The 27387-nt window shown below is 46.1% G+C and overlaps 3 protein-coding genes across 7 annotated transcripts; 1 reads left to right on the forward strand and 2 right to left on the reverse strand.

Annotated features, from left to right (window-relative positions):
• Positions 1-9447: 9447 nt before the first annotated feature.
• On the reverse strand, positions 9448-12440 carry CD14 (CD14 molecule). 2 transcript variants are annotated; one of them, XM_019965053.2, is made up of 2 exons: positions 12232-12440; positions 9448-12147 (listed from the first exon to the last, which is right to left on the reverse strand). In XM_019965053.2, the coding sequence occupies exons 1-2, from the start codon at positions 12238-12240 to the stop codon at positions 11029-11031; spliced, it is 1128 nt and encodes a 375-aa protein (XP_019820612.1). In that variant the 5' UTR covers positions 12241-12440; the 3' UTR covers positions 9448-11028. The 2 variants fall into 2 exon arrangements, with proteins under 2 accessions (XP_019820612.1, XP_019820613.1); XM_019965054.2 differs by having other exon boundaries at positions 12238-12434.
• TMCO6 (transmembrane and coiled-coil domains 6) lies at positions 11994-25003 on the forward strand. 4 transcript variants are annotated; one of them, XM_019965056.2, is made up of 13 exons: positions 11994-12132; positions 19228-19339; positions 19459-19571; positions 21547-21662; positions 21769-21952; positions 22241-22345; positions 22508-22593; positions 22819-22935; positions 23138-23261; positions 23353-23539; positions 23683-23777; positions 24170-24337; positions 24566-25003. In XM_019965056.2, exons 2-13 carry the CDS (start codon positions 19255-19257, stop codon positions 24677-24679), a joined length of 1494 nt encoding a protein of 497 aa, XP_019820615.2. In that variant the 5' UTR covers positions 11994-12132; positions 19228-19254; the 3' UTR covers positions 24680-25003. The 4 variants fall into 4 exon arrangements, with proteins under 4 accessions (XP_019820615.2, XP_019820616.2, XP_070649816.1 ...); XM_019965057.2 differs by having other exon boundaries at positions 23138-23249; XM_070793715.1 differs by lacking the exon at positions 22508-22593 and having other exon boundaries at positions 23142-23261.
• NDUFA2 (NADH:ubiquinone oxidoreductase subunit A2) lies at positions 24961-27312 on the reverse strand. Its single transcript, XM_019965059.2, has 3 exons — positions 27155-27312; positions 26926-27032; positions 24961-25273 (listed from the first exon to the last, which is right to left on the reverse strand). Exons 1-3 carry the CDS (start codon positions 27253-27255, stop codon positions 25182-25184), a joined length of 300 nt encoding a protein of 99 aa, XP_019820618.1. The 5' UTR covers positions 27256-27312; the 3' UTR covers positions 24961-25181.
• Between the last annotated feature and the right edge of the window lie 75 nt (positions 27313-27387).

Consider the following 27387-nt stretch of genomic DNA (forward strand, 5'->3'; position numbering starts at 1 on the left):
GGGGCCTGAGACAAGTGGACTTCATGTCAACTCTCCTGGGGGACACTGAGCTCCCGGGACCCCCGAGTCCTGCCCTCAACCTTTGCCTCAGTTTCCTAGTGAGATGATCTTGCCTTACCCCCCTCCCAGGAGGCTCTCCCAGGCTGTGTTACTTCTGAGATGAATGTGTGGGGGCTTCTTACCAGATCTTGTCCTCTCTACTTCCACCACCACGGTCAACTGGGCCTGTGGGTTGTCAGTGAGGGCTGTGGGGGCTGAGGGGCCCTGGCCCAAAGGGGCCCCTGTGCCCATCGCCTCTCCACACTCCATGGCTTCTGTGCCTCTCAGATTCCCCTCAATAATTCATCTCCCCGACCTGAGGGCTCTGGGCAGGGCCTCTAAACAATAACTAAGGAGTGACGGTCCTCTGTTTTCTGAGTGAGTCAGCCTGTTGCATGGAATTTTTCTTTTTTTCCTCTTATGAAAATTTCAGACATTAACTGTGAAGAGAATAGTTTAATGAAGCTCCAAGCACTCAGCTTCAGCCATCATCAACTTAACGGCCAGTCTTATCTGTTCTCCTTTCCACCCCTAGTGGATTCTTCTGAAGCATCTCCCAGACACTTTATATTTCACACATAGCTATTTCAGTATGTATTTATAAAAGATAACCACTCTTTTTTTTTTAAATGATAGCTTTATTGGGAGATAATTCAAAAACCATATAATTCACCCATTTAAAGTGTGTGTTTCAATGGTTTTTGGTATGTTTGCAGACATGTATAACTATCACCACAGTTAATTTTAAAATACTTCCATCCCTTTATAAAGAAACTGGATTTCCTTTACTGTAACCTCATTAACCCCCACCCTATGCTGACCCTTAAACAATCACTCATCTACTTTCTGTTTCTCTAGGTTTGCCTATTCCGGACATTTCATATAAGTGGACTCACATGTGTTCTTTTGGTGACTGGCTTGTAGCATCTGTCAGGCCAGTGTATGCTCTCCGGTTCTTCTGTCTCATCTCAACAAAAATTTGAAGCAACAGACGTTAGAGACCTCGGCCTGTCACAGCTCTCGGACGGACCGTGTTATAGCTCTCAGGTCTCAAACAGACCGTGTTATAGCCCTTAGACAGATCAGTGTTACAGCTCCGTGTTACAGCTCTATTTGTTTAGAAAATAGCAGGAAAATACATCCTCGAGGCATGAGGGAATGCCGTTCCAAAGATGCGAAGAGAAGAGAGTGGGGGAGCGTGCCAGCACACGGGAGAGAGAGACCCCCAGCCCTTTGGCTCCTCTTTTTATACATTTTTTCCTCCCCACTAGGCCTGCCCTACGTAAGTTGGGCTAGCCAGGAGTACTGTTTGTTCTACCTGAGTTCCTCATTCCGGTCCTCGGACCTTCCTTTATTCCATTTTCGTGGGCTTTTCCCTTCCTTGTCTTTTAGCCGCTGCCAATCTGGATTCCTGTTTCCTATTCTAACTACCTAACACATCTATCAGTACTTCTTTCCTTTCTGTGACTGAATCATGTTCCATGTAGGATGAAATTGCTTCTGTCACGAGATCCCCAGAGTCTGGCCAAACTTCACAGGTGAGGACACAGTTGCAGTAAGACTGCCCTAACTTCAGACGCTTCTTCTGCAGCTTCCATACTTTGATAGAATGACTTACAGAACTCAGCTGTGCTGTGCTCAGTCACTTTTTAAGTCGACATTGGACAAGGCCTGGCAGGGTTCTGAGTGAAGGATCTCGTTTCTATGGAGTGAGGGTGTGCCTTCCCAGTACATCAGTATGTTCACCAACCAGGAAGCTCCCTGAGCCTCATTGTCCTGCATTTTTCAATGAGTCATGATTAATTAAATCATAAATTATATGACTGAATCCAACTCCAGCCCTTTCATCTGCATTTTTTTGTTGTTGTTGTTGTTGTTGCACTCGTGGCCTGCGAGATCTTAGTTCCTTTACTAGGGATCTAACCTGCGCACCCTGCAATGGAAGCTCAGAGTTTTAATCACTGAACTGCCAGGGAAAGTCCCTGAATTGTTTTTTTTTTTCTTTTCTTTTTTCTGGTGAGCAACCTCCTCCATCCTGAAGCTATCTAGGGACCCTGCTGGAAGTTATCTCATTAGCATAACAGAGAAATTCCTATTGCTTAGGTAATTACAAAGGTTTTTGAAGCTTTGTGCTAGTAACTGGAGAGGAAGACCAGATATGTTCTTCATTATATCACAAACCACTCTGGTTTTTCACCAAGGATCTGTTACAACCAAAAGAATCATACCTGTCTGGCCATCTAATTCCGTGTTCAGTTTGTTCAGTTCAGTTCAGTCGCTCAGTGGTGTCCGACTCTTTGTGACTCCATGGACTGCAGCATGCCAGGCCTCCCTGTCCATCACCAATTCCCAGAGTTTACTCAAACTCATGTCCATTGAGTCAGTGATGCCATCCAACCATCTCATCCTCTGTCTTCCCCTTCTCCTCCCTCCTTCAATCTTTCCCAGCATCAGGGTCTTTTCCAGTGAGTCAGTTCTTCACATCAGGTGGCCAAAATATTGGAGTATTCAGTGTACATCTATATAACAGGTGGAGCAATAGTAACAAGATGAATACGCCTAACCTTTGGAGGAATCAGTTTGGGGTAGGCATAGAAGGCTTGTATTTTCCCATACATTTGCCTATCAATACTGATACTGTATGCTTACCAACAATGCCTGTTGTTATATCTCGTTGTGTAGCTGTTATGTGAGCTTCCCTAGTAGTTCAGTCAGTGAAGAATCCGCCTGCAATGCAGGGGACCGCGTGAAGTATCGGAGACCCAGATTCAATCCCTGCGTCTGGAAGGTCCCGTTGAGAAGAAAATGGCAACCCACTCCAGTATGCTTGGCTGGGAAATCCCATGGACAGACGAGCCTTGTGGGCTACAGTCTATGGGGTCACAAGAGTCGGACACGACTTAGAGACTACACCACCACCAGCTGTTATGTGAAAATAAAGAGTAATTAGTTCAGCCTGTCATTATATTTTACTACCAAAATGTCACCCACAGCAGGGTCAACCAGATTTACTGTCTTCTCCTCAATCTTGGCAGGTTCCAAAAACAAAAGTGGTCTCAGGATTAGATGGCTTCACCCTCCAACATCTTGTATAACTGAACTAAAGGACAGGTCATTGTTTTCTGTGAGCCTCTTTTATTTATTTATATTTTTAATATAAATTTATTTATTTTAATTATAGGCTAATTACTTTACAATATTGTATTGGTTTTGCCATACATCAACATGAATCCACTACGGGTGTACACGTGTTCCCCATCCTGAACCCCCCTCCCACCTCCCTCCCACACCATCCCTCTGGGTCATCCCAGTGCACCAGCCCCAAGCATCCTGTATCCTGAATTGAACCTGGACTGGCGATTCATTTCATATATGATATTATACATGTTTCAATGCCATTCTCCCAAATCATCCCACCCTCTCCCTCTCCCACAGAGTCCAAAAGACTGTTCTGTACATCTGTGTCTCTTTTGCTGTCTCGCATACAGGGTTATCATTACCATCTTTCTAAATTCCATATATATGCGTTAGTATACTGTATTGGTGTTTTTCTTTCTGGCTTACTTCAGTCTGTATAATATGCTCCAGTTTCATCACCTCATTAGAACTGATTCAAATGTATTCTTTTTAATGGCTGAGTAATACTCCATTGTGTATATGTACCACAGCTTTCTTATCCATTCGTCTGCTGATGGACATCTAGGTTGCTTCCATGTCCTGGCTATTATAAACAGTGCTGCGATGAACATTGGAGTACACGTGTCTCTTTCAGTTCTGGTTTCCTTGGTGTGTTCTGAGCCTCTTTTAAAGTGTTAGTGTAATGTTGGAGTTCCTTCATTCCTTCACTCTCAGCCACTGTTCCTCTTTCTAAAGTCGTATGGATTTCAACAGGTGCTGAATAGTCGGAAAAATCTTATAAAAGAAGAACAAAGTTGGAGGACTCATACTTCCTGATTTCAAAACTTATTGTGAAGCAAGAGTAATAGAACAGTATGCTGTGGTCCTGGCGTAAAAGCAGAGATTAGTCAAAGAGCAGTAAGGGTCCAGAAATAAACCCATGTTTCTATGGACAGCTGATTTGACAAAGACGTCAAAAACATTCAGTGAGGAAATGATCTTGGCTGACCTCTGCTTGCAGCGGCCTGAGATGAGGCTTCAGTTCCCTGACCAGAGATTGAGGTCAGGTCTAGGCAGTCAGGGTACCAGAGCCTAGCCACTAGACTGGTGGTCAGTGACAAAGCCCTGACTTTTTGACTTTGCAGAAAAGAATTCCCACAAAGATAAAAAGTAGTGAAACAAGGGTTTGTTAGGACAAAAAAGAGTATAGCACATGTGGATAGACGTACAGGTGGGCTCAGAGACAGTCGCACCCTCATCGTAGCTTGAATCACTTTTATGGGGCATTTCTTCCAAGTTTTCTTTGGCCAATCACTTTGCTGTGTCTGGTTCTGAGCCTGTATTTGGTATATCTCAGGGTCCTCCTGTGTGCGCATGTGCATCTCTTAGCCAAGCTGGATTCTAGTGAAGAGGCCTGTGGGTGATTGCCTCACTTACTATGAGGTGACACCCCCATCTTTTTTGACCTCCAGTGAGCCTTTCTGCACATGTGTAGGCAGGGAGGTTTCCTTAACTTCAAGAATATGTGGTCTTTTATCACTTATCTGGGCAGAACCCAGCCTGTTCCATCATCCTGCTTTATGGAGTTTCTGTCCACAGGGGAGAAACTGTTCAGCCTGGGGCCATCTATCTCCTAATTAGAAGGATTAATCTTTTTAATAAATGGCACTGTTACACCTGAATATCCAGATACAAATGAATGAAACAGGACCCTTACTTCAGACCATACACAAAAACTAACTCAAACTGATCAATTTCTTAAATTTAAGAGTTAAAACTATAAAACTCATAGAAGAAAATGGAGAAATTAATCCTCATGACATAATCTGGCAGTGAATTCTTAAATATGATACCAAAAGCAAGCACAACAAAAGAAAACATGATAAACTGAATTTCATCAAAGTTAAAAATGTTTGTACATCAAAATATGAAAACCAACAAAATGGGAGAAAATATTTGTAAATTATATGTCTGACAGTGATCTAGTATCCAAGATATAGATAGAGAGTTCCTACAACTCACCAACAAAAAGACAAACTACACAAGAAAAAAATGAGGAAAAGATTTGGATAGCTATCTCTCCAAAGAAGATACATGCAGTAAAAGATGCTCAACATCATTATACACCACTGAAAGGCAAAAAGATAAACAAAATTAAAACTAGGCAAAAAATTTGAATAGATATTTATTAAAAGAAGCTCAACAAGCATGTGAAAAGATGCTCAAAATCCTTGGTAATTAAAGAAATACAAATCAAAAACATAATGAGGTACTACTTCATACTCACTGCTGCTGCTGCTAAGTCGCTTTAGTCGTGTCCAACTCTGTGCGACCCCACAGACGGCAGCCCACCAGGCTCCCCCGTCCCTGGGATTCTCCAGGCAAGAACACTGAAGTGGGTTGCCATTCCCTTCTCCAATGCATGAAAGTGAGAAGTGAAAGTGAAGTCGCTCAGTTGTGTCCGACTTGTATCGATCCCATGGACTGCAGCCTACCAGGCTCCTCCATCCCTGGGATTTTCCAGGCAAGAGTACTGGAGTGGGGTGCCATTGCCTTCTCCTCATACTCACTGCTGCAGCGTCACTTCAGTTGTGTCCGACTCTGTGCGACCCCATAGACAACAGCCCACCAGGCTCCCCAGTCCCTGGGATTGTCCAGGCAAGAACACTAGAGTGGGTTGCCATTTCCTTCTCCAATGCAGAAAAGTCAAAGTGAAGTCGCTCAGTCGTGTCTGACTCTTAGTGACCCCATGGACTGCAGCCTCCCAAGCTCCTCTGTCCATGGGATTTTCCAGGCAAGAGTACTGGAGTGGGGTGCCATTGCCTTCTCCCATACTCACTAGTATGGCTCTAATAAAAAGAAAAAAAAAAGACGGTCTCTGATTTCAGTACACAACTGAAAATATAAGCTTTCGGGGCATGTATTGCTTTAAATGCGTAATACAACTTGCTGTCAGACCAGATGTATACAAAAACAAAACCACCTCCTTTATATAGCCATTGAGACAAAGTACTGTTCTGTTTTAACAAGTCTTTATTGTATTTTGCACTGATTGACACACATCTGCTTATTTAAAAAATGATGCTTTTGGTAGTAATGGCTAAGCACAAGTAGGTATTTATAGTTTGATGTTTGTGTGTTCTAATCCCCAGTGTTCTTTGATTCCAGGTCTTGTTGACTTAAAAAAATGCACAACAAGAAAGTTGCAAGTTAAGTTTTATTCGAGGAAAATGAGGACTGCATCCCAGGAGACAGCACCTCAGATAGCTCTGAGAAACTGCTCTAGAGAGGAAGGGGAGGTCAGCATCTATGTGATTGTGGTGAAGGGAGAGTATATGCAGTCAAGCACATATTTTTCCGGAAGGTTTCTGCTAGTCAAAAGGAACAGTCATCACCATGAAGGATTTTGGTGCTTTTCTAAATATAAGGAGATACAAGGATTAGGCTCATAGAATCAGCCCCTGACAATATCCAACTATCTGAAGACCTGTCCTGCCAGTTTTTCCCTGAGCACAGTGTCTCATTTCTGCTCTCCACCCTGAACTCCTTTCAGGGGACATTGAAAATCAGCCACTGCAGCAGCACATGATTTAATCCTTGTAGAGGCAGATGGCAAGTACCAATTTGTAGTTGACAGGGCCTCCTCATGGTCACAAACTCAACCATATTTGGGAGGCATTTCATGACCACTTTGTCCCATGGTGCTAGGAAGACTCATTCCTCGGTCTGGTGAAGATTTCACTGATAGGCTACTCAGTGTGCTGTTACTGGACTAAGTCTTACCAACAGTAATCAAAGGACTCTGGACCACCTGTCTTCCTAATATGATATGGTCTAGGAAAAATTCCCTTTTGTTGTATCTTCCCATATCTAGAGTTACTCTATTACAATCATTGATCTCATATAAAACTATGGATTTTTGTCAGAGACTCTGTCACACATTTAGCTATGCAAGAAAAAACAATCTAATCTTGTGAAACAGGCAAAGTATAAATAACATAGCTAGCAGTATTATTAAAATCATAAGTGAAAATTAAGCCAGAAACTTGCATTAGATGTAGCCCAGTATATCCTCAGGTCATCTGACTTAGTCTATTCTGTACCAATCTTAATTGGCACTTTCCATAAGCCTCTTAGTCCAGTTTCCTAGTGTTGCTAGGCTGGTTGTTCTTAGTATAATATAATTGTTCCCAAGATAAAAGTGTTAATAGTTCAGGCATGTCTGACTTTTTGCAACCCCATGGATTGTAGCCTACTAGGCACCTCTGTCCATGGAATTCTCCTGACAAGAATACTGGAGTGGGTAGCCATTCCCTTCTCCAGGGGTTCTTCCCAACCCATGCATTGAACCAGGATCTTCTGCATTGCAGGCAGATTCTTTACTGTCTGAGCCACCAGGGAAGCCCAATTACGAGTGACCCCTTGCAACTGTGGGGACCTTAAAACTTAAATGACCACGGCCTGGTGTTAACCACATAAATCCATCCCATGATTGTGGGAAGTTTTATTCCTTCACGAATTTTTGCTTATTGCTCTGATTAAGCTTGAGTAACTTTAGAGGAAAATTCATATTTATGGCGAAGATCACAACAGGTATTATTTATTGGCCAGGTGAGAGGATCCCACCTAGTAATATCAAGAGTAGTCTGACAGGACTGAACTTTCTTTCTTCTAAAATAAATCTCCTCACAACTAGAGATCCCTCATGCCCCAAGGAAGATCATATATCCCACGTGTCACAACTAAGACCTGGTGCAGCCAGATAAGTAATTTCTAAAAAATTTTAAAACAAGGTAAATTTCCTAAGGGTCATCTAGTGAGAGCCTTGGAGTGGAGAAATCCACCAAGGTAATCTGGAAGTACTAGACACAGGTTATTGGCCATAAACACAACAACTGGATTGATTTTTTAAAAAACAAGCATAGGATTGTGCCCGTGATAGAAAAACATTTGATTTATATGCAAAGGTCCAAGAAGTCAAGGAAAGATCAATGATCATATGAATCAGGTCTAGCACCTTGGGTAAGCTGTCTACTTCTGATGTTGTCTTCTTCTTGTCCTGGTGTAGGTGCAGTTTCCTCTGTTTGAGCGTCATTTCAAGGTGACTTTAGGTCAGCAACCCTCTCTGTAGATAAGTCCAATGTAGGGGCCTTTGGAAGTAGGAATTAACCCAAGTCTGTTTCTCTCAGTTTCACTACGCATGAGTAGTTAAGAGTACCTGGGGCATCCATGATGGTTCAGTGGTTAGGAATCTGCCTTGCAATGCAGGGGACACACATTTGATCTCTGATTTGGGAAGATCCCACATGCTGCAAAGCAGATCTATCTACCACAACTACTGAGTCCACGCGCTGCAACTACTGAACCTTGCTCTGTAACTGGAGAGCAGACACTGCTCACCACAGCTAGAGAAAACCTGCATGCAGTAATGATGACCCAGCACAGCCAAAATAAGTACAAGAGTACCTGATAAAAGTCCCGACAGTCTGTCAATAAAGCAGTTTCTACACACTAACAATGAACAGTCTGAAAAGGAAATTAAGAAAAACAATTCCATTTAAGATAGCATCAAAAAATAAAATAAAATACTTGGAAATTAAAGAGATGAAAGACATGTACAGTGAAAACTACAAAAATTGCTGCAAGAATGAAAAAAGATTCAAGTGGATGGAAAATCATCCCATGTTCATGGATTGGAAGACAGTATTATTAGGATATCAACACTCTCCAAAGCAATCTACAAATTTAATTAAATCTTATCAAAACCTAATGGCTTTTTTTTTTGCATATATAGAAAAATCCATCCTAAGATTCATATGGACTCTCAAGGGACCCCAAGAAGCCAAAGCAATATTGAAAGACGAATAAAATTAGAGACCTCACACGTCCTGATTTCATATCAAACAGTATGGTACTGGCATGAAGACAGATATATTGACCAGTAGCATTGAAAAGAGCCCTGGAGAAGGGAATGGCAACCCACTGCAATATTCTTGCCTGAGAAATCCCATGGACAGAGGAGCCTGGCAGGTTACAGTCCATGGGGTTGCAAAAGACAGAAGTTAATGACTAAACCACTACAACCACCATTGAATAGAGAGCCCAGATATAAAACCTGACACACACGGTCAAATGATTTTCAAGAAGGGGGCCAAGTCCATTCAATGTCTTTTCAAAAAATGGTATTGGGAAAACTATCGACATGCAAAATGTTGGGAAGCAGATATATTGAATAATATCCATCAGACTGAGAAAGAACTTTGAGATGAAAAAACGAAGCAGGCAACTCCATAAAGTACAGTTTGAAGTTTATTGTGGGTACTGACATACAGCCATGTTACTTACATAATGCGGGTGTTGTGAATTTACATACAGCCAAGATCCAGATGCACTCACAGATGCACTCTGAGACGGGGATACCTGAGATTTAAAGGGGTCAAGGCTAAAAACAGAATTTGACTACCAAGTAAGCTGCACATCTGCATCCAAGGGAACCTGGGCTTTTTCCTCCCTGAGGGTCTCATGACTGTTAACCATCTGTGTCAGCAAAAGGCATCCTTCCAGTTTTCTTTTTTTTTTCTTCCCGTTTTCATATCAGATGAAGGCAAGAGTAAAAGCTAATTAGGTAAATTATCTGGCTTGGGTACACTCCTTGTGAATAGAGTAAAGCTCAGTTGTGCAGAGAGGGGAGGGGGCAGGACTGTGGGCCTAAGATGAAACTGACAAAATGGAGCCAGTGAGGTTTGGCCACACAGATTGGCAGTTTATTTAGCTGTCCCTGTGATTCTTTGAGTCTGATGACCTGTGTAACTTTCCCTTCAATGTAATAATATGTGCATTCTCTGTTACTATCTGTGTGGTTCTGGACACTGGAGGAAGGCAGGCAGGAGAAGGGCTATGTTTACATGCCTCTCCCCACTCCTCTTCAGGTCCCCGTTGAGGCATATCTAGATCCCTTATGGACGTGACTATCTCCTTGATGTGGTGAAGAAGGAACCCTTAGAAGGAACAGTCCCTCTTGGTTGATGTCCTGGGTCTCTGAGATGATGTGGTTCAGGGGACATATACTGTTAATTGCCGTGTGCAGGGGTCCAAAGAAGCTGTGAAGGGTCTGAGATGTTATACTGTTTGCAAATCAAAGAACAATCATACATTTGTATATTAACATAATTGCAAAATCTCTGGTTCAGAGAAGGTTAAATTATAGCATCTTGCATCAGTTCCCCATTCTCAAGCTCCCCCGTTATTACCTGACAGAGTGAAAATCAGTGTACCTTTGTGGGCAGAGGGGCTCTACACTACAGGAGAGCAACCCTGAAATTATAAACCTCAGAGCTTAGGTAGAATGAGTGGCATAGCTGTCTTTCCTCACTGGGGGTTGAAGGGGAAAAAAAAAAGAGTAAGAATAAGCAAATGCCTCTGGGTTTTATTACCTTGGAGAGGGAGCAGCTGAGCTGGCTCTTGGAAAATGCACCAGAGAGGAAACATTTAGTATCCTTCCAGGCATGTTTACCATTCAAACATCCTTTAACACAGGTTCTAGTAATCTGTTCAGAAAACCCCAAATGGCAGGGAAACCACGCAGCCCTAGACACTCAATTTTTCCATACCCCTTCTGCCCCCGTAGTTCTTTTCTATGGTAGGGCGGGTATGGTTTCTAGCAAGTTAGGATGAAGAAAGTTTAAGTATAATGGATTCCCTGTCCAGCACTGTGCCCAGTAAACATCTGCTGAGTCAATGACACGGATCTGCTGTTTAAGATTTTAATAAGGATGGGGCAGAAGGCTGGTTGGTTGAGATGTCCTGGCGAGGGTCTCCCGGAGCCAGGGCAATCTGAGCCAATTCATTCCTCTTCCCTCTCTTCCCCTGGCCTTACGCGAAGCCTCGGGCTCCTTGAAGCAGCGCCAGGGCTCCTGACACCCCCATGGTCAAGGCAGAACGCGCACAGGCTGGGACCACGCCGGAGATCATCGGGTCATTTTGGTGCTGGAGGGCTCCAGGGTCCAGAAAGGGATTTCCGTCCAGAGTCAGGTCATTTACCTCGGGCAGCTCGTCTCGCCGCGGCTCCCTGCTTAGCTTGTTGCAGCTGAGATCAAGCACGCTAAGCTTAGGGGGCAGTCCCTTAGGCACTTGCTCCAGCCCAGCGAACGACAAATTGAGAGACCTTAGTGCACTGGGCCAGACACATCGGGTAGCACCCGGGGCGGTGACGCGCAGCGAGTTGTGGCTGAGGTCCAGGCTTTGGGGCTGCACCCTCGCTGCCGCCAGCGCCGCGCACACGCCGCTCGGCGTCTCCATCCCCGCGTTGCGTAGCGCTAGATATTGGAGGGCCGGGAACTTGTTCGGACAGAGAGCTGCCATCAGCCCGCTGTCGCCGAGACTGGGATTGTCAGACAGGTCTAGGGTGGTGAGCGCCTCGAAGGTGGAGAGCCCTGCGCACGGAAAGGCAAGCGAGTGTGCTTGGGCAATGTTCAGCACCCTGAGCCCAGGCTTGAGCCACTGCTGCAGTTCGCCGAGCCAGGCACCTCCTGTTGTCCACGATACGTTACGGAGACTGAGGGTGGTGAGCGCAGGCCCAGCGGCTTCCAGAGGCGTCGGGGGCGTTGGGCCGGTTACCTCCAGGTCCTCAAGCGTCAGTTCCTTGAGACGAGAGTACCCGAGCGCGCGCAGAACGGCGACCAGAAGCTGAGCAGGAACCTGTGCAGCGCCCAGCTTGAGTCGCCGAACGCGCAGAGCCTTGATTGTGTCAGCATACTGCTTCGGGTTGGTGTCGGCTCCCTTGAGAAACTGTTCCAGGCTGCGGCCGCCGGCACTGATCTCCACCTCGACGGCAACCATACACTGAACGGCGCTAGACCAGTCAGGCTTCGGATCCGTGAAGTTGCAGACACAACGGAAATCGTCGTCGTCCAGCTCGCAGGGTTCTGTTGTGTCCGCAGACACACGCAGCAGTGACGGCAGCAGCAGCAGCAGCAGGTAGGGCACGCACACCTGGAAAGACAGCGGAGGTCAGGGCGGCCGAAGCCTGTTCCTAAGGTTCCCCAAATAGCCCACGCTTCGGCCCCAAGAACATACTCTCACCATAGTCGGTAGATTCTCAGAGCCTCTGCCTCTCTCTCTGGTTGTCGGCTGGACTGTGGCTTCTTTCCTTTACAGTGGCTCACGCCGGCTTCCAGCCTCCACAAACCTATCTGTCTTTACTCTTTGGCAGCCTCTGAGAGTTTATGTAACCCTGTGATGTCGCTCTGCTCCCCCTTCTTTGAACCCTGTCACTCCCCACTTTTCTTCCTCCCAGCCACCCCATTCGCTACTCTTCCTGGAAATTTCGCAATGAAGGATGTTGCCTGGAAAGGGGCTATAACAGGAAGGATCTTGCAAGGCCTCTATTCCTCTGACCCAGGCAGTGCTCAGATGACTCAGATGCCCCCAGGCTTGTCTGGGTTGGAGAAAAGGAGATTCCCAGTTCCTCAGGCCAGGATTCTCAATGTCCCCTGCCCCTATCCCAGTGATTCAGCCTGGGTACTTTCCATAACTTTTCTCTAGTCTTGGTGGTTGTTATTAACTTCCTATTACCCAAGTTCAACTCCCTGAATTTCCTCAGATATTTAACTGGATATTTTGTGGAAGAGACTGCAAACTTCATTGATCAACTCCAAGGGCTAGTTCCAGAGAAGAAGTTGGTCTAAAGAACAGCTTCCCCCCCACGTCCTTTTTTGTTTTTTGCTGACTTGTTCTTTAAATGTGTTTATTAAGAAAGTAACAGATTTTTTTTTTTTTTTGGCCCTGCTGCTTGTGTGATCTTAGTTCCCTGACCAGGAATTGAATGTCCACACCCCTGCAGTGGGAGTGCAGTCTTAACCACTGGACCACCAGGGAAGTTACAGACACAGTGGAAATCTTCATTGGCCAGCTTTGGTGTGTCTCGCTGCTGCTGCTACTAAGTCACCTCAGTTGTGTCTGACTCTGTGTGACCCCATAGACTGCAGCCCACCAGGCCCCCCTTCCCTGGGATTCTCCAGGCAAGAACACTGGAGTGGGTTGCCATTCCCTTCTCCAATGCATGAAAGTGAAAAGTGAAAGTGAAGTCGCTCAGTCCTGTCCGACTCGTAGCGACCCCATGGACTGCAGCCTACCAGGCTCCTCTGTCCTTGGGATTTTCCAGGCTAGAATACTGGAGTGGGTTGCCATTGCCTTCTCCAGGTGTGTCTTAGGAGAAGGTAATCCTGATAGATTTTTTTAAATTGAAGTATAATTGATGTACAATGTTACGTGTAACAGGTGTGCAATGTGGTGATTCACAATTTTTAAAGTAACAGCTTTCTTAAAAGTAGAGAAGTCTATGTGTTGAACAGAGACACATTGGCCTAGTGCCTCACTCTCTTAGTTTCCACTTCTCTGTGCTGACATTTGAGAAACCAGATATTCCTAATATAATTTTCTCACTTGCACCTAGCTCTCTCCTGCCCTCTCCCCAGCACAATTCCTATGTCCTAGGAAGGAAAAGCTGGACCTATGTTGAATGAGGATTAATTAGTAACTCACCTACTCTTTCAAGAAAAGAAAAGCAAATTTCCCAGAGGGTGGGGAAGTGTTACCAAACCAGGTTCGTTTGGCCAACAGGAATTAAGCCAAACACCGAAACACTGAAGTTTGTAGAAAGGATTTATTCATGAGGTATCTGAGGAGCAGGAAGAACAAATCTCACATTTACCTCCTCCATGGAAAGGGGCTTAGGATATTTATGGGTGAAGGGTATAGATTGGTTGGAGGTGCAGAAGAAGGTAATTGGGGACAGGAAAAAAGGTGAGTAATCAGTACTCTGCTCAGGTGTATCTGAGTTACATGCTTCTTCATGGGAGGGACATTCATAAAATGGTAGTATTAGCATGGTCTGAGGATGAAGTTTTGGCCCTCTGACATCAAAAGGCCATCCATCCAGCACTCACACAGACCTGGTTGGAGGGTTGTGGTTTCAAGCAGTCTTAATCAGCTGGAATGTGAACTGGACAAGAGCTGACTCTAAATTCCTGAAAAATCAGCTTAAGGAACCATTGCTATAGCGATCCGTACATCAGAGGTATTACCCACAAAGAGGTATTAATGGAGTTTTGTGACATACTGTGTAAGCTACATGAGGGTATGTAATTTGCAGGAATGATTAAGGCTAAGGCAAGCTTGATTGGTGAAAGCAAATTACATGATATTATTTATTAAGCAAGTTACAGTTCAAAAGATCTAGTTGATGACTGCCTTCAGTTTCAGAAGGGCTATACTTTTAAAAGAGCCCTTATAAGTCTGAACTTCTAGATTTCTGGGCAAAGAGCTACATAAAAACATTTGAATTTTCACTTCCCTTTTTCCCCATTCCAAACAAGGAGCCCACATTGGACCACACTGCCTCCTGTATGTCCTGTTGGGCATGTCCTAATACCCAAAGTCATGCCTAAAGGCCAGACCATGTCACTGGGACATTCCTGACGACCAAGATATGAGTATAGTTCAGTGTGAAATATACCAACTGACTGCAGTCAGACAAACAGGCTTGGAATCCCAACACTACCACTAAGGTTGTAGCAGTAGCCCTTCATTGTTGTCTTCAGCAGAGTCTCTGCATTCAGAGGACCCAGGCTACTGAAGCCTGCCTCCTCAGCAAATTCCATCACCTTAACAACAAAGATCTACTGTATAGTGAAGAAACTCTATTCAATATCTTATAGTAACCTATAATGAAAAAGGATCTGAAAAAGAATATATATATATATAAATGACTGAATCACTTTGCTGTACACCTGAAACTAATGTAACATAAATGAACTATACTTCAATTTTTAAAAGTGATTTAAAAGATTCCATCATCTTATGGGAGACACTCCAAGTTAAGAGGGGCAATAATGGTTCTGCAAAGTTCCCAAGTCACAGCTTCATTCAAAAAATATCCATCATTTGTCTACCAAGTGCCAGAGCTGATGCCAAGCCTCGGGATGCTGATGTGACCATCACATAGCTCCTCAAGTACTCTAGGAGGTGGGGGAGGCAAACGCAGACACAGAACTACAGTCCATGGTGAACAGGATTCTTACACAGGAGAAAATAAGGACTTGTGGGAGCTCTAGAGAAAGAAACAGCTAGGCCTGTAGTAGGACACAGAGCTGTTTCTTACAGGATTAACAGTGTTGCCAGGCAGATAAGTGCAACAAAACAAACAAACAAAAACAAGCCCTCCTCCCCCACCAAAAAAGAAAAAACAAAAATAGTTTGGGCAGCTGTAACTGAGCAGACACTCTGGGAAGAGCATAGATTTTTCCTGGGGACTTGCCTTATCTTTCATATTATGAGAAAGATGTAGGTGTCAGAAGCTAACCTGTCCCATAAGGAAGGGGACAAGACCCGGATCCTATTCCCCAGCCATATAATGGTGCATCAATAATGATACTCAGGGAATTCCCTGCTGGTCTGAGGGCTAGGGCTCCATGCTTCCACTAAATAAATAAATAATTCTCAATAAATGATTGTCCAGAGGCTGGATGGATGCTGGAGCTGAAGAGAAAATGTGGAGGATAAGATGATGCTCTGAAGATATTTAACTAGATGTTTTGTTGAAGAAATCAAAGACTTCCTTGACTGACTCCAAGAAGTGGAATTAAATCCAAGGGAAGGAAGTTGGTTTGAAGAACAGTTGGTTCAAAGAACACTTTTCTTTCCTGGATTTGTTCTTACTTGCACTTTTGCCTAAGTAGTAGCTTTCAAAAAATTGTTGTTGTGTCTGACTCTTTGCAACCCCATGGACTGCAGCACATCAGGCTCCCCCGTCCCTCTCTAACTCCCAGAGTTTGCTCAGATTCATGTCCATTGAGTCAGTGATGTTATCTAACCATCTTGTTCTCTGCTGCCCCCATGTCCTTTTGCCTTCAGTCTTTCCCAGCATCAGGATCTTTTTCAATGAGGCAGCTCTTTGCATCAGGTGGCCAAAGTATTGGAGCTTCAGCTTCAGCATTAGTCCTTCCTGAATATTCAGGATTGATTTCCTTTAGGATTGACTGGTTTGATCTGTTTGCTGTCCAAGGGGCTCTCAAGAGTTTTCTCCAGCAACACAATTTGAACACATCAATTTTTTGGCGCTCAGCCTTCTTTTTGGTCCAACTCTCACAACTACCGAACTTTTTTTGGCAAAGTGATGTCTCTGCTTTTTAATATGCTGTCCAGGATTTGTCATAGGTTTTCTTCCAAGGAGCAAGTGTCTTTTAATTTCAAAAGATCAGCAGTTTCTTTAAGAATTCTTTAACTTTTTTTTCTTGGCATACACCTTGCCCAGGATCTTAGATCCCCACCAGCGACTGAACTCTCTGTCCTCAGCAGTGAAAGTTTGGAGTCCGGACCACCAGGGAATTCCCTCAATGAAAATTCTTAAGTGCTACCAGGACTCTACTCTCTTGGAGTTGTGAAGGGGGTTTGGAAGGAGAAAACATCAAAAAACTATACTGTAACAATGACAGCTGTGAAAAGGGTTATGAAGAAGTGTATGGTGCTACATGCTCTCAAACAGGGGCCTGGTCCAGTTCTTCTGAGAAGGGCAGTGGATATCTTGAGGATGGTGTTAGTTAAAGGAAGGAGGCTGGTTTTAGTAGAGGTGGGGTGGCAAAAACTGGGCTCTAGACAATGGAACAGCCTGTGCAGAAGCCCAGAAGAGAAAATAGTGCAAGGCTTGTTTAGGGAACAAAAATCCTAGGAGAGATGAGTAAGGCACGACTGGAGAGGTATGCAGGAAATAAACCATGTAGGGCTTAGTTGGGCACAATTCAGATTTTGAGGGTATGGAACAGTTTTTATTTTGGCCGCGCCACCCAGCTTTTGGTATCTTAGTTCCAGAGGGCGGATCGAACCTGGGGCTATGGCAGTGAAAGCACCTAGTCCTAACCACTGAACTGCCAGGGAATTCCCTGGAACATGGTGTTTAATTCACCAGTGTTTCCCCATTACCTAGTAGATTAGTGGCGCTCAAAGTTGATGAAACAATTACTTTATTGCAAAAATAATGCCATTCCCTTTTATGCAGAACAGTGATCCATAATTGTATTTGTCTCATTTTTCTCACCTGTAAAATTGGGATTTTTACTCTCCAAGCCAGGCTTCAGCAATACGTGAACCGTGAACTTCCAGATGTTCAAGCTGGTTTTAGAAAAGGCAGAGGAACCAGAGCTCAAATTGCCAACATCCGCTGGATCATTGAAAAAGCAAGAGAGTTCCAGAAAAACATCTATTTCTGCTTTATTGATTATGCCAAAGCCGTTGACTGTGTGGATCACAATAAACTGTGTTGGGAATACCAGACCACCTGACCTGCCTCTTGAGAAACCTGTATGCAGGTCAGAAAGCAAAAGTTAGAACTGGTCATGGAACAACAGACTGGTTCCAAATAGGAAAAGGAGTACATCAAGGCTGTATATTGTCACCCTGCTTATTTAACTTATATGCAGAGTACATCATGAGAAACGCTGGGCTGGATGAAGCACAAGCTGGAATCAAGCTTGCTGGGAGAAATATCAGTAACCTCAGATATGCAGATGACACCACCCTTATGGCAGAAAGTGAAGAACTAAAGAGCCTCTTGATGAAAGTGAAAAAGGAGAGTGAAAACTAAGATCCGGTCCCATCACTTCATGGCAAATAGATGGGGAAACTGTGACTGACTTTATTTTTCTGGGCTCCAAAATCACTGCAGATGGTGACTGCAGCCATGAAATTAAAAGACGCTTACTCCTTGGAAGGAAAGTTATGACCAACCTAGACAGCATATTAAAAAGCAGAGACATTACTTTGCCAACAAAGGTCTAGTCAAGGCTATGGTTTTTCCAGTGGTCGTGTATGGATGTGAAAGTTGGACTATAAAGAAGGCTGAGCGCAGAAGAATTGATGCTTTTGAACTGTGGTGTTGGAGAAGACTCTTGAGAGTCCCTTGGACTGCAAGGAGATCCAACCAGTCCATCCTAAAGGAGATCAGTCCTGGGTGTTCATTGGAAGGACTGATGTTGAAGCTGAAACTCCAATACTTTGGCCACCTGATGCAAAGAGCTGACTCATTTGAAAAGACCCTGATGCTGGGAAAGATTGAGGGCAGGAGGAGAAGGGGACGACAGAGGATGAGATGGTTGGATGGCACCACCGACTCAATGGACATGGGTTTGGGTGGACTCCAGGAGCTGGTGTTGGACAGGGAGGCCTGGCTTGCTGCAGTTCATGGGGTCGCAAAGGATCGGACACGACTGAGCGACTGAAGTGAACTGAACTGAAAATGGGGATAATTGTCATGGCAACGTCCAGGGTTTAGCTAGCACTCATTACTGAGAATCATTGTTATTGGTGAAATGGCATTCGATATCTTCAAGGGTAGTTTTTTTTTTTTTTTTTTTCTTTCGGGGCTTTTAAAGGGGCACTCAGGATTTTAGTTTCCCGATTAGGGATCCAACCGCGCCGGCCCCAGCGGAAGCGTGGGGTCTTAACCCCTGGACTCCAGGGAAGTTCCTCTAGAACTCAGGGTAGTTTTGAATGTTCTTTTAGATTGTGTTAGGGGTGGGAAGGTTGTGTTTGCTGACACTAGTAGCCAGGGGTTTTCAGTGTCGGAAGCCGAAAAACCGAAGGCAGAGGGACAGCTTGCCAGGGTCCTCTGTCCATGCGATTTCCCAGACAATACTGGAGTGGGTTGCCATTCCCTTCTCCAGGGATCGAACCTATGTCTCCTGCATTGGCAGGCGGATTCTTTACCACTGAGCCACCAAAGAAGCCTGAAGCCACAACTGCTACTTGAAATTCGCTTGGCTGAAGGTCCCATCCCTCAATTAGTGGCCCCTCCCCGCCTTCGCCCCACCCAATCCTGTCTTTGCATCTTCCCTCCCTCTGTCTGCCCCACCCTCTCGCCGCTTCGCCAAGGCTGGCCTGTGGTCGCGCCCCCTCGTTCCGCCCCGCCTTCACTTCGCTTCGTGCCCCGTCCACTGGCACCTCCCCTTCCGGCCTGCGCTGCGCCTGCGCCCGCTGTGTTCGGTTGTGGATCTCTGGGTAAAGTTGTTGGCTCTCCAGTTCGTGCAGAATTTTTCCACTTCTATCATGTGGAGCGGACGGCGGGGCCTCCTCAGGTCGTCAGGCTGCGGAGTGGAGGAGCTACGGTGCCGCCGGCGGGAGCGGGAGGCAGGTGCGGGTGGGCGAGGGAACACGGGAGGATGGGGTTATGGCGGTCGGGGATGGGGCAACGGGACGAGCCCCTGGGTTGTGGGTTCTCCTCCCATGCTCAGCCGGCTCCTTTCCCATCAGCACTGCGGAAGGCGCGGAGGGAGCAGCAGCTGGTCAGCAAGAGGCTGCTGAGAGACGAAGCTACGGAGGAAGCCGAAGGGGGATGTGTGGTCGTGATCCTCGGAGAAGCCGAGGTGAGCGGTCAGGATGCGTGATGACAGTCACACCCACTAGGCGGCAAATTCCTTCTGTCGTACTCGAGGGTTGTCTCCAAACCTGAACGCGGACCCTTCAACATCTCTATCCGTCTAGTGCTCAGTCGCTTCAGTCTTGTCCGACTTTTTGTGACTCCTATGTACTGTAACCCGCCAGGCTTCTCTCTCCATGGGATTCTCCCGGCAAGAATACTAGAGTGGGTTGCCATTTGCTTGTCCATCCGTCTAGTGGGCCAAGCCAGAAACCAGGAAATCATTCTTGACAACTCTCTTCCTTACCCCCACACCAATACATCATCAAGTCCTCCCCTCCCCCGCTTTTTTTTTGCCTCCTAAGTCTTTACATGGCGTTGCCGTCAAAATTGACAGTACCCTCTTCTCTGCATACTTAACAGAAGCCTTTTAACAGGTCATCTACTGAAATTTTGCCTCTCTCAGATTCATTCTTTGGGAGAGGGTTTCAGGATGGGAGACACCTGTACACCCGTGGCTGATTCATGTTGATGTATGGCGAAAACCACCACAATATTGTAAAGTGATTACCCTCCTATTAATTAAAAAAAATTCATTCTTTACACATCAGGCAGATGCGTCCAAAATCCTTCCTGTGATCTACACACTCTAGCATAGTATAACCTCTGCCATTTGTAATCTTATCAGTTTACTCATTTCAGCCACATTGTCCTCTTTTCAGTTCTTGGAACACTATACCAGCCCCGTTATTCTCTTAAGGCCTTTGCATTTGCTGCATCTAAAGTAGGTCTGCAGAATGTAATGTTAATAATTTTCTTGTTTGTTACCTTTTTTCTAACTAGACTTTATCTTATTTGTCATCATTGAAAATTCAGATGCCTATATAGTATCTGGTGTATAGTAGATGCTCAGCATTTATGGAATAAGTGAACAAAAGAACTTATTTCAGGTCATTTATTCATGTAGTAAGCATCAGGCATACCCTATGTTTATGTGTATAGTTTATGATGAACTTATACCTAGGTTACGTCATTTATTCATTGTGTGTCTATTTTGTACCAAGACACCTATGTTGGGTACTCAGGTACACAAAAAAGAAAAGAGTCCCTTTCTTTGACATGTTCCCAACCCATTAAAGGAGACAGATGAGCTCCTACCTGTGGTGAAGGAAACATGAGGCACAGTAGAAACAACTGAGTCTTTCAAAGGATACCAGAAAGAACTAACTTCCCAGAGGCAGTGAGAAGAGAAATCTGAAGGAAGTGGAGGACCTGTGGATGGTATCCCAGGCAGAAGGGATGGATATTGCAAAAGTTTGGAAACATTAAAAAACACAAGTCTGCTGCTGCTACTGCTAAGTCGCTTCAGTCGTGTCCGACTCTGTGCGACCCCATAGATGGAAGCCCACCAGGCTCCCCCGTCCCTGGGATTCTCCAGGCAAGAACACTGGAGTGGGTTGCCATTTCCTTCTCCAGTGCATTAAAGTGAAAAATGAAAGGGAAGTCGCTCAGTCGTGTCCGACTCGTAGCGACCCCATGGACTGCAGCCAACCAGGCTCCCCTGGAGTGGGGTGCCATTGCCTTCTCTGAAAACACAAGTCATGTTACGATAAATGTTGTTGCAGTGTCAGTTGTATGGGGACAATGGCTGGAGGGGTAGGTTATGCCAGGCTGATAGGTTTAAATGTTATTGAAATAACCCAGTAAAACACCGAAGTAGATGTTACTCCCATTTTTCAGGTGAGACACTGGGTTTAGTCCCCTGTAGATTAAGTGGCAGGGCTGGTATTAAATACAGTTTTGATTCCCTCTTCTGTCCACTCTACTGCAGGGTTGGCATTTATTAGCCATAATAATCTGAATGACAGGTTCTAGGGATCGTGCCATATTGGAGGGCTCACAGGTGAAGTAGAGCAGAACTCATGCCTTGCTATCTGGGATTGATGTGTTGCCATGTCTCATTTCCCTGCCCTGTTCTGCAGATCCAGGAGTTCCTGCGGTTGGCCCAGCGGGGCACAGAGGAAAAGGAGAGGGAGAGGGCTCTGGTCAGCCTTCGTCGAGGCTTGCAGCACCCTGAGACACAACAGACCTTCATCAGGTCAGTGTGGATGATGTGAGTGGGTGGCTGGGGCTCTGGCAGATGGACAGGGGTGCGGAGAGAATGGGCTGCTAGCTGAGAAGGACTCTGGTGCTCACTCATGTAGGCTGGAGGGCAGCATTCGGACCCTGGTTGGGCTCCTGACCAGCAACCAGGCCCTGCTGCAGCTTGAGGCGGCTCGGTGCCTTCATGAGCTCTCTCACTCTGAGCAGTCTGCGGTGGCTGAGGCCTGCCTGCCAGCCACTTCCTACCTTCTCACCTACCTCTCCGGTCACAGCTCAGACTTTATAGTAAGCCCTGTTCTGTCCTACCTTGTTCTTGGGTTGGATTTAAAAATTGTGCTTTTGGGTCCATTTTGACTGGCAGGTAGGTTAAAGAGGAAAGCCTGGTTCCCTGACAGCCACAGCCATACATGCACCATCACCTGCCACTCCCCTGTGCCCAGATTCTCAAGGACTGGGATGCTTCATCTTTCCCATTCCCACCCCAGCCCCCACCCTTGCCCCCCCACCCCATCTACCCCCGGCCTGAGATCCTGAGGGAGGCCAAGTCCAGTGCTTTTGTTGTTCTGCTCTCAGGAGCTCTGTCTGTATACCCTGGGTAACCTGATTGTGGAGAGTGAGGCTGTGAGAAGGCAGCTTCTGCCTCAAGGCATTGTTCCAGCCTTGGCTGCCTGCATCCAGGTGAGTGTCCACCTCCTTTCTTCCTCCTGGAGTACCCATCTCCTTACACGCCCCACCTGCTTTGGTTAGGCAGCTCCAGCCTCTTCTCTGTGCTAAGGGATTGAAAGTCTTAGGAAATCTTATGGCCTAGGTTCCAGAGTCAGATCCCTACTCTGCTTCTAGTCTCCCCATCTGACTGTGCTGGAAGCCCTTGGATATGCCTTGTCCCAGCTTCTGCAGGCTAAGGAAGCTCCAGGGAAGATCATCCCGTAAGTAAAACTCATGTGTAGGCAAGTGTGACCTACTCGGTAGTGTAGCCCCTGGATGCCTGACTGAGTCTTGTTTCCAACGCATTGGACATTGCAACCCCATGCGCCTGACTGGGAAGAGTTTTGGGTTTTGGGCACTTTTCCCACCAGCTCTTCGGGTTTGGGAACAGTGATTAACATTTTGCCTTCCATGGTTCCTACTCACTGCTCTGCTTCTACTGACAGCTTGGTCCTGGGCTCTACTCTCCCCCAGCACATACTGCAACTGTTACAGCCTGGCCCAAAGCTGAACCTTGGGGTAGCTGTGGAGTTTGCCTGGTGCCTTCACTACATCATCTGCAGGTAATAGGGTAATTGGGAAAGTGCCACAGACTTCCCCTGGGGCTTCCTTCCATGACACTCAGGCTTTAGTTTCTGGAATTGTGGGGATGAGTCTCTTCTCTGGTCCTCTCTTCTTGGAGCCCAGGGAACACACAGACCTAGGCTGTTTGCCAGCTTAAGGTAGGACTGACTGAGTAGTGACTGCTTGCTTCCTGTTGCCCAGCCAGGTCAACAATGCCCTGCTCATCACCCAGGGGGCTCTAACCACCCTGGGGCTGCTGCTGTTGGACTTGGCTGCGGCTGTCCAGAGAACTGAGGATGCAGGACTGGAGCTGGTATGTGGACAGGTCAATATCTGGGTGACCTTCTGATTCAGGTCCAGCTCGTGTGCAGGTTGCCCCTTCCTCTTTAAACCTGAATCCCTACTTGTCTTTACAGCTGGTATGCCCTGTTGTTCGGTGTCTAAGCAACTTGCTGACAGAGGCAGCAGCAGAGACTGTGGGAGGGCCAATGCAACTCCGAGATGAGCGTGTTCTGGCAGCCTTATTTATCCTTCTGCAGTTCTTTCTCCACAAACAGCCTAGCCTGCTTCCTGAGGGCCTCTGGCTCCTTAACAACCTCACTGGTAAGCACCACAATCTGCCTTGGCCTGGACCTTTAGCTCCTAGGAATATTTCCTCTTGGTCTGAGCTGAGGTGGGTAGGATTGGGAGTGGGTTGGTTTCATGCCTGAGTTGGAGGAACTTCACTCTGACATTTTCCCTTTTAGCAAACAGTCCTAGTTTCTGTACCTCCTTGATCTCCCTGGATCTGATTGAGCCCCTCTTGCACTTGCTGTCAGTGTCTAATGTGGTGAGCGTATTGGTAGGTATTCGGGTCCCTTGAGTCCAAGATATGGTGGCCTAAGTGTAAAACAGTGGGAGGAGACCTGAGCCCTCAGAAGTACCCTGAGCTGAGAGCTGGCAGGTGGTGTGGTATGGATTCCTTCAGGGCCAGACCATCAGTCACAGAGCAGTCTAGGTATGAGTTCCTAAACTATAGTTTACTAGTTATTAACCTTTGGCATGTCAGCTAACCACATTAAGCTTCAGTTTCCTCATTTATAATTGGGAATAGTAATCCTACCAGAGGGTGCCTGAAGGGATTACAGAATATGCATATTAAGAGTGCTTGGCATGGTGACTGGGCATGTGGTCAGCACTCCATTCCAGCTTTGGGTTTCATTGTGGGTACTGTGTACATGTTTCTGTCTGCAGGTGCTCACAGTTCTGTGCAACGTTGCAGAGAAAGGTCCCGCTTACTGTCAGCATCTATGGCCAGGGCTCCTGCTCCCCACCTTGCTGGACACGCTGGCCCTCTCTGACACTGAAGTAGTAGGCCAGAGTTTGGAGCTGCTGCAGCTGCTGTTCCTCTATCAGCCAGGGGTGGGTTTCTGGCCTTAGTCCCCAGTCCCCCTGTTCCACCATGGCCCCCTTCCTTACAGTCTTTAGTCGTTTCTCTGGGCCTGGCTAGCCTATGTGGGCTCCAGGTTCAATCAAACTTCTTTTTGGGAATGCACTCTTCCAAGAAGAGGTGGGCTAACTCAAGGCTGTGGTGTTTGTGTGCTGCAGCTCAGGGACCCAGTGTTAAATCTCTTTCTTCCCTGCTCTTAGGCTGCCCAGGCCTTCTTGCAGCAGTCAGGGCTGCAGGCCTTACAAAGGCATGAGGAGGTGGCACAGCTCCAGGATCGCGTGCATGCTCTCCAGCAGACAGCTCTTCATGGGTGACTTGACTTCTGAAAGTCATGTACTCCACTCCTTATCTCCCATACTCCCCAGTGTCCTGGCCCATAGAGCCCCTTTGGGGGTTTAGAACCATAAGGGGATCATGCCTTCAGCTCCTACACCTAAGCCTAAGCCAGGACCTCTGGATCCCAGCTCCTCCCCTTTCACCCAGCACTGTCCAGGCAAGAGGACCAGATGGAACTCAGTGTGGTGTACTTAATATAGGTCCCTGGAACCTCCTTTTTTCTTGTTCTTTCCCTTTTTTTGATTCAGTGACTCATGGCTTTTGATGGGACAGAATAAAATAAGTTTTATTTTTATATTCAACTGCTTTCCCTCAGATGGTTGCACAATAATGGGTAGTTGGTGGGATGCGAATCAGATCATTTTTAGACAGCATTTTCAGCACAATCTTTATACAGAACAAAATACATTTCTCCACATTGTTCTCAGTCCAGCAGAGCCCAGACTCTGGGGCTGTTGTTTTTAATCCTCAGTGGAGACTTCAGGCTTTGCTACTTAGCACGTTCTCCAGGGCTCTAGTTACCTGATCAGCACTGAAGTTGTTCAGAGAGACATTCTTCTCTTGGCCAAATGCTGAGGAGACAGGAGGATTATTAATTATTCACTCTGCACTGTACAGGCTACCAAAGTAGTCTTCCACTTACACTCTTGGTAGGATAGGAAGGGTAGTAAAGAGATACGACCAAAATATATTTGACATGCCTAGAATTTATCCAGTGGGTCTCTAACATATCTTGGAAGCCCAGGTCTAAGTAGAATTTTGGCTCATTCTGGGTGGTCATAATGGAAAGGAAAGTGTTTCAGGGAGGTTTTAAGGGGCATGGTAGCACTGAGTATTAATCATTGTGAACAGAGTATTACATGGGCCTGCCTCTTAACTGTGCCCTTTTAATGGATCCTGTAGTTCATAAACTAAAGTTATTTGTGTGTCCATCTCCTCTAGTCTACTAGCTTTCAGAAGGAAAATTTTTTTTCCTGCAAACAACTTTTAGTGCATGGCATACTGCAGTTAGCTGCACTGTTAAAATCAATCTGCCCTGGGTGTGACTCCCTGCCTTCCTCCAGACATTCCTAGGGCAAAGTGTAATTAAAAGCTGTGATTAAAAATACCATTATTCAGTGAGTGAAAGTGAAGTCGCTCAGTTGTGTCTGACTCTTTGCGACCCCATGGACTGTAGCCTGGCAGCCTCCTCCATCCATGAAATTTTCCAGGCAAGAATACGGGGGTGGGTTGCCATTTCCCTCTCCAGGGGATCTGCCCAACCCAGGGATCGAACTTGGGTCTCTCACATTGCAGGCAGACTCTTTACCATCTGAGCCACCAGGGAAGCCCAATTATTCAGTAAGTATGAATATTTATTGTGTCTCTATGTTCAGGCAACATGACGGTAGTTTTCAAATTGTGGTAAAATGACACAGTATGTTACTAAATGCTTGGTAAAATGAAATAGGGTAAAGAGGCAATGTTACATAACTGGTCAGGAAATGCCTTTTTGAGGAGGTGATATTGAAGTTCAGATCTTCAAGATTACCTGAATTGTAACTTGAAGAGCCAGCTACTGAAGTCTGGCAGAAGTGCAGTCTAGGATTGGGGAACAAATGTAAAAGCTCAACCGTGTTATGCATCTTAGCTGAATAACGTTAGGCATGTTCCATACAATTGTTCGTTCATTGTTCTAATCTCTAAAAGATGAGAAAAAGGAATCCACCCCTCATACTTAAGGTTCAAGAGATTTGGACAGGAAAGCACTCAACACAGGCAAAACCAATACAATATTGTAAAGTAATTAGCCCCCAATTAAATAAATTTATATTAAAAAACAACAACAACACAGGGCCTAGCAGTAAATGGTCAACACAGCATTATTTTAGGGTTTACTATTGCGATTCCCATATGCCACCTGGACCCGCACTGACCATAGATAATTTAAAAGGACCTACGTTGGGGGGCTGGACCAGCATCTCTTCTCCCCTAACTGAAGCCTGTTCTGAACTACAAAAACGATTCCTATGCAGGGCAGGGCCCGCCTCCACATGTTACTTGGATACAAACACTCTGTAACTCTGCGAGTGTATATTTCCTTATTTGCATCAAGATCAACAGCAAAGATGAAGTCTGAGTCCCAGTTCCTGTATAGGTTTCTGTGTGACCTTGGGCGGCTCTTTCTCTTTTGGAACCTTCGTTCCCCCACCGGGGTCTCTGGTTCCCTGCGTCCCGCGCTCACCGTAGCGGGCCCAGAGCTTGGGCTGCACATCCGAGCACTCGCGGATTAGGATGGGCAGGTCGGGATTCGCTTTCTTCAGCTCCACATAGCGTTTCTCAATGAAGTCCCTGCGGGGCAGGAGAGAGAACCGCGCGTGCGGTGTGGGCACGGGCCTCTCCAAACACCCGGGAGGTCGAGGTCATGACCCTGGCGCCCCGAACCCCACCCGCCTCACTGGGCCGCGCCTCACCTGACGCCCTGGCTGCCGGGCGAGCGCTGGCACAAATGAATACGAATTTCACGAAGACCCAATTTGCCTCGGACCCCACGAATCGCTGCAGCCGCCGCCATCTCGGCTAGTACTCAATCATCCGCCCTAGACCTTCCGGCCAAGTAATCCTATCAAATCAGCTTCGGACGCTCCAGCCCCGTGATAGGTTTGCGTATACAAGGGGCGGGGCCATTCTTAGCCAATGCCATAAA

This window comes from Bos indicus, chromosome 7, assembly GCF_029378745.1.
Source record: "Bos indicus isolate NIAB-ARS_2022 breed Sahiwal x Tharparkar chromosome 7, NIAB-ARS_B.indTharparkar_mat_pri_1.0, whole genome shotgun sequence".
Lineage (NCBI taxonomy): Eukaryota > Metazoa > Chordata > Mammalia > Artiodactyla > Bovidae > Bos > Bos indicus.